Below are 7,318 nucleotides of genomic sequence, written 5' to 3' on the forward strand. Positions count from 1 at the left end.
GGAAGTCCTTAGGTCACACCAGTAATCCTAGCTACTCAGGAGGCAGAGATCTAAGGATGAAGGTTCAAAGGCAACCCAAGCAGAAAAGTCTTTGAGGGTCTTTTTTTCTTTTTCTTTTCAGATGAGTTGGAAAGATTTATTTCATTTTGGGATGGAAATCAGAAATAGCTCTAGGGATAAAGTCGCCCCTTGAGCCCTAAAGGTCTGCTTTTTATTCACAGGTCAGCTATCTTGAGGAAGAAGAGAGGGTCTGAATGGGGGAGATTTCATGAGTCCCTGGGCAGGCTTCCTTTCCAAAGGTTTGATCCAACCATAAACTGCCTTCTAGACAGCCACCAGTTCAGTCTCCATCTGTTCCCCAAAAGTGTATTTACAAAGTTTCTCTTTGCATTTGGGTGTTTTTCAGGAAGAATCAAGTTGGAGAGCCAAAGTACTAAACTTGAGACATTCTAAAGCACCATTTGAATCTTGTTGGAAAGTTGGGAGTGGGAAGTATGACTCTACTTACTTGCTTAGAAGTATCTATTGCAGACAGGGTCCTATGCACTACAAATTTTCTTTCTCCTTTGGGTTATTATGTTCTCTTTGAGGTTCTTAATCCAAAGATCTAGCAAAAAGCCAGAAGTGGAGCTGTGGCTCAAGTGGTAGAGCACCAGTCTTGGGTGAAAAAGCCAAGGGGAGAGCCTGAGGACCTGAGTTTGAATCCCAATACCAGCTTAAAAATAGATGGATGGATGGATGGATGGATGGATACATGCATGCATACATACAATCTAAATATATGAGAACTTGAAGGCTGCATCAGGATGTGGTAAAGCAGCTGAGACCACGTAGAAGTGCTCTGTATTACCCAAACAAATCTTTGACCAAGGGGAGGGGTCTTTGTCTGACCCAGCATGGGAGACAGGAAAGAGAAGAGGGTAGCGCTGAGGACGTGTGAGTCTAGCAATGGACAGGTGTGTGCACTGAGGTAGAGCTCTCCATGTAGAATGTGTACTGGAGGCAGTGTGTGAATACAAGCTGGGCAGGGCCCACTCAGAGGTGGAGTGGCCTTGAAATGAACAGACAAGGGAACTCCTCCAACAGCAGGTAAACGGACACCACCGCCCTGTGCTCACATTCCTCTTACAGGAAATAGAGATGATGATAATATTTATCTCACAGGTTGTCAGGAAATGCTACATTTTAGACAGATTGGAGACACAGAATGCACTTTGAATGCCATCTGTCACACTTGCGCTTGATTTATCTTATTTGCCCTATTCTTATTTTGCTGCAAATCTTACACTGTTACAACTAGTGTTCATCTCTGTAACTGTGCAGCGTATAAATATCCCACCCACTCTGTCTCTTCCTTGATGGCTGCACTGGAGCACAAGGCTACGAGTGAGTTCTCTCAAGAAGTAGGGTGCCAGTGACCTCACGGGAATGTGTACAAAATCTGGCAACTGCCAGCTGAAGGCCAGCACACTGGTGTGATTTCTAGGGGTGGTAGCAATGAATGACTGTTGGTGAAACAAGAGGCAGAAGAACTGACTGGAGTCAACCAAAGTGCCCAGTTTCCTTACCACTCCACCCATCAGCCCAGCCCTGTGCCCCGCCCCCCAACACAGAAGCCCTCACGCATGCCATCTGAACATGTGTGCTATTGGTTTTATAGAAATTAATGCTTTTCTCTTCTTCCTGTGTCCATGCTTCCAAATGGCCTATGCACGAAAAGAAATATTCTATAGCAATATCTTTTCTTATGTGTATGCTGCTTCTGTGGATTGAACTAAGGGGCTGGGTACTGACCCTTAGCTTTTTTGCTCAAGACTGGTGCTCTACCACCTGAACTACAGCTCCACTTCTGGCTTTTGCTAGATAACAAGAGGTAAAAGTATCAGGCTGGCTTTGAACCTCAATCCTCAGGCTCCTGAACAGCTAGGATTATAGGTATGAGTTATTGGCATCTGCTTATCACAGTATCTTTTAAGTTTTCACACCAGAACTGTTACATTACTCTGTTGTTCAGATGTAAGTATGTCTCCACATTATTCTTTAGAGTTAACATCTTCTATTTAAAAATAATTTTGGCATAAATTCTACTAATTTAAATTTTATGTCATTCCCTAGAAGTTCTGTCTTATGTTGAGGATTTCTCATTTGCCTTTGTTTTCATAAATGTAATGACAGAGCTAATACTAGAGATCATTCAAAGGCAAAAGGGATGTGTTTGTGGGGTAGATAGCCCCCAAGATGGTCCCCATGATCACCTCTTCATTCTGCCTTTGTGTGATCCCTTGCCTTTGAGTGTATCCTGTACCTAGTGACTCACTTTTTTTAAGAATGCAAATCTTCCATTAGTCATTCAAATGATCACATCAGTTGCAACTTACTTAATAGGGTTTGGTTTTTTTTTTGGTCTCCATTTTTGTAACAGCTCAAACATTAAAAGGCTGAATTAAAGCTCAATGTTCTAGTGAAATCTGCTGAAAAGCCAATTTGCTTAATACCCTTGCTTTATCTTAAGCCATCCAAAGTTCACATAAAACTGTCACACGTTTTTTAACTGAAAAGATTTATAATCCCAACGGCAAAATTTTATATTAGCATCATAAATTTTTCTGTCACTATAAGCTATGATTGTCCTTACACACATTTTTATGTATGAAAGGTTGTTTCTCTGAAATGAAGACTTCAAGGTCATATTAACACTTAAAAATCTATTGCAAATGCAAGGGGCACTGATTGATTGATTGTTATCAATCCCTAAAGACATGATCAGCCCTTTGCCATTGCAGACTTATTTTTCTGTCGTCTTCCCAACTGTCTAGAACATTCTTCCAGTTTCTCTTTTCCCCACTTCCATCACTATAGCAGAACACAGGCTACTCATGATCCCTAATCAGTAAAGTGAAGGACAGTAAAGTGACCAAAACATATGACTCCCTCTGGTGACAGATGACCTTAGGGCCTTGGGTCAGTTCTCCACAACAGAGCTGTATCAAATTAGTTATGACTACCACAGGTGGAGTACCCGTAACCAGGAGCCATACATTTTGTTAACTTGGCTGTTATTACACTATCACTGTCTTTCCTGCTTCAAAGTTTTAAGAAATTATTTGAGAAATAATTTCCCACAGAAGACAGGCACTGGTGGCTCACACTTGTAACCCCAGCTGAAAGCTGAGATCTGAACATTTTAGTTCAGAACCACGTCCAGGAGACTCTTATCTCCAATTAACCAACAAAAAGCCAGAGGTGGCGCTGTGGCTCAAGTGGTAGAGTGTTGGCCTGGAGCAAAAAAAAACAACTAAGGGACAATACCTAAGTCCTGAGTTCAAGACCCAGTACTGACATATGCATATGTGTGCGCACGCGCGCGCACACACACAATCCCACAAAGACGGAAATATTAGTATAATTTATAAGCTACTAGAGCAAAAAACAGTCTAATTTAAAGGGTGTTTTCTTTGTTTATTTTGGTGATTCCGGTAGGTTTGAGGACCTTGTGCTTGCTAGGCAGGCACTCTACCACTTGATCCATATCTCCAGTGAATAGCTTTTGAAGTATAAGATTAAACATGCCCATGCTTTCATTTTATGGCTCCTGTTTTAGTCATGTAAGTGACCTGCTTTTAGTGACTAGTGATGGGATGTCACCTCTGAGATCAGGATATTAACTACACTGTGGCTTCTGTACCCAGCAGGTGCATGCTCTCATCCTCTCTCTCGCCTTGGTGGAAGTCTGCTGCCTTGTAACAGGCAACCCTATAGATGAGGACCAAGACCTGCCAACCACTACTCCTGTGGTCTTGGCTACAGGCCCCTTTGCCAGTGGAAACTTCAGCTGAGACTGCAGCCCTTACTTGCAGCTTGACATCAGCCTCGTGACAGATCTTGAACCCATGGATTCCTGAACCACGGATACTGTAAAAGAATACAAATTTGTTGCCTTCAGCTGCTAAGTGTTGGAGTAATTTGTTATGCGGCAACAGATAGTTAATATAGCTTGCACCCACAGTTAGGGACAGGAGTAATACTTCCAATAGCCATTTCTTTTTTTTTTTTTTGGCCAGTCCTTGGACTCAGGGCCTGAGCACTGTCCCTGGCTTCTTCCCGCTCAAGGCTAACACTCTGCCACCTGAGCCACAGTGCCCCTTCTGGCCATTTTCCATGTATGTGGTGCTGGGGAATCGAACCAAGAGCTTCATGTGTAGGAGGCAAGCGCTCTTGCCACTAGGCCATATTCCCAGCCCTCCAATAGCCATTTCTATAATAATAACAACAAAATAGTAATAATTAAATGTATAAAGCTACTTTCTTTCCTCCTGCCTTCCCATAAACATCTCTAAACAGGGGCGGAGCCAGGGAAGTCCATGCCATCACTGGCCAGATCTCTTCTGCCTCAGAGGTCAGGTTGATGGGTTTCCCTGAAGTACAAGCTTGGCAGTAGGTGGTCCCAAGGAAGAAGAAAAACAATGTAGGTATCAGAAGCCTGAGACTATCTGCCATGATGAGGGATCTCAGTTAGAGCCTTTGTACATTTTTGTTGTTGTTATTAATATGTTTTGTTTTTGTGCCAGTCCTAGGGCTTAACTCAGAGACTGGGCACTGTCAGTGAGCCTTTTTTTCCTCAATGTTAGTGCTCTACTTCTTGAGCCACAGCTCTACTTCCCACTTTTTGGTGGTTAATTGGAGATAAGAGTCTCACAGACTTTTATCCCTGGGCTAGCTTTGAACCCCAATCCTCAGATCTCAGCCTCCTGAGTAGCTAGGATTATAGGCGTGAGCCACTGGCACCTTTGTGTTTTTATAAGTCTAGGGGCCCTATGTATTTGAGACCACAAGTTCACAGTATAAACTACCAGAAAGTTTCCTGGCCCTCAATCTAGGTTTTCCATCCATTAATCAGAAAAGTTTCAGCCTCACCCAGTTTATGGCTAAGGCTAAACCCTAAGCTCAGAGCTGGGGTATGGAGGAAAATGAGCTGAGGAATCTCTCCTCTCCTGCAACTGCTAAGGACTCTGTCTATCCTGCCACCCACAGTGGAGCTTTAATGCCCTGCAATGTGTCCATGGGATAGTTACTATTATGTATCAACTTGTCTAGAACACAGGAACCAGTGGCTTAGTAAGTAAACTACTGGCTTCGATGGTACTATAAAGGTGTTTTTATTGATTTGATTGACTGGTGATAAGCATTCACTATGTAACTCAGACTGCCCTGGAACTCTAGATCTCTTGCCTAAGACACCTAAGTCCTGGAATTATAGGTGTGTACAACCACATCTTTCTTGTAAGGATATGTACATACATATATGAGGTAGGGCACCTACAACTCTGACCAAGCATTCCCCTGCACCATACCACAAAGTGCCATCTGGGTGAGGAACTGGTATAGGATGCCACAGGTGATGATATGAAGAACAGCAGGAGAGGCAGAGAGGTCAAAGGCTAGAGGTAATGCCCCTACCCATCTCTTTTAATCTCTCTGCCCGGCTCTTGTCCCGCCCATGATGTACCCTGACTTCCTGGAGTTAAATCCACAGGGGGGCTCCCATCTGAAACTGAGAGATTGCAGTTCACAGGATTCTCATCTAAAGATCAATACCTGCTATGCCCCGCATGGCATCCTGTTTCTCACTTCGGAAATCTGATGCCTGCATGTGGAAGGCCAAGGATGGTGGCTCTCCACGCCAGCCGCCCACCAGAGGCTCCTGAGCCACCAGCTCGTCACTCACCACCAGCCAGCCAGTCCTCAAGAAAAGGACAACCCCAAAAATGTTGATCATGCAGGATGTGAACACACCATCCCAGGTTCCGAACAGCACTGGCTCCCACACGAATAACTGGATCTTCCACCAGGGCTGAGGCTGGGCCAGGGCCCCCTGTAAACAGAGTGCAGAGAAGTCAGCTGGGTGGTCACTGGAGGGCCAGGGAAGGGAAAGAGGAGTCAGGAGTAGTACAGGAAGAGGTAGGAGACCCAGCTTAAAAAGAATACTCTTACCATATTGTGCCAGAGCAGACCTGTATGTGCCCAGGTCATGAGTGTGGATGCACGCACACACACACACACACACACACACACACACACAGAGAGAGAGAGAGTTGAAGACTGACACTACAACAAGATCCTTGTTTTCTCCTAGCAACATGGATTGGTAGTAGTAGTTCAACAAACTCAGCCCCCTTGCCTTCTGGATGCGCAGGTAAACTACAATTCCCAGCTTCTTTGCAGGTATTGTCATGTGACTCGGTTTTAGCCAATGGTATGCAGGTAGAAGCAACTTTGGAGTGAATGTGGGGTTGGAGGCCCCAGTTAAGCCAATGTGGTGCTTTGGGCAATGCCCTTACCCTTCAGGGCTCTAGTTGTAGGGGTGAGGAAGGGCAGCTAATCCTCAGTGAACCTTATTCTACACTTTTTGCTCCTTCAGTTCTTCTAACACTGTTGTAACCATCCTGTATATTCAATTCCCTGCTTAAAATAGCCAGGCAACAGTGGCTCATGCCTGTAATTCCAGCTACTCAGGAGACTGAGATCTGAAAATCATGATTCAAAGCCAGCCCGGGCAGGCAAGCCTGTGAGACTCATCTCCAATAAACTAGCCTTGAACAAAAAAGCTCAGAGACAGCACCCAGGCCCTAAGTTTAAGCCCCAGGACAGGTGCAAACATGCAAACACACACACACACACACACACACACACCACACACACACAAATAGTACCATAGTTTCTGTTTTTCCTGTCTGAACCCTGAAACTCTGACTTCTATACCTCCTATACCTTCTTTTCTTCCAGGCCCCTAGGATTTTAAAACATTATTGGGTAATTTTTGAGAATCAGATGCTCATTCATTTTTTCAACGCATGCAACAAACTAAAACTAGATCCTTATATATCACTCTGCACCAAAATCAATTCCAAATGGATTAAAGACCTCGAAATCAAAACAGACACCCTGAAAACACTAAAGGAAGGAGTAGGAGAAACACTTGGGCTCCTTGGCGCAGGACGGAACTTCCTTAACAAAGACCCAGAAAGGCTACAAATCAAAGAAAGGTTGGACAAATGGGACTGCATCAAACTGCAGAGCTTCTGCACGGCAAAGGACATAGCTTGCAAGATAAACAGAAAGCCCACAGACTGGGAGAAGATCTTTACCAGACATTCAACAGACAAAGGCCTCATCTCTAAAATATATGCAGGGCTGGGGATATGGCCTAGTGGCAAGAGTGCCTGCCCCATATACATGAGGCCCTGGGTTCGATTCCCCAGCACCACATATACAGAAAATGGCCAGAAGTGGCGCTGTGGCTCAAGTGGTGGAGTGCTAG

At 44.4% G+C, this 7,318-nt stretch overlaps 1 protein-coding gene across 1 annotated transcript in view; it reads right to left on the minus strand.

Annotated features, from left to right (window-relative positions):
- Slc12a8 (solute carrier family 12 member 8) overlaps positions 1 to 5,826 on the minus strand; it is a 113,172-nt gene extending 107,346 nt beyond the window's left edge. The window contains exon 1 of the mRNA XM_048346800.1: positions 5,726 to 5,826. Within this exon, the coding sequence (XP_048202757.1) occupies positions 5,726 to 5,776 (51 nt within the window). The 5' untranslated portion in view covers positions 5,777 to 5,826. The remainder of the gene's footprint in view (positions 1 to 5,725) is intronic.
- Between the last annotated feature and the right edge of the window lie 1,492 nt (positions 5,827 to 7,318).

The sequence above is a fragment of the Perognathus longimembris genome, chromosome 5 (genome assembly GCF_023159225.1).
Source record: "Perognathus longimembris pacificus isolate PPM17 chromosome 5, ASM2315922v1, whole genome shotgun sequence".
NCBI classification, from domain to species: domain Eukaryota; kingdom Metazoa; phylum Chordata; class Mammalia; order Rodentia; family Heteromyidae; genus Perognathus; species Perognathus longimembris.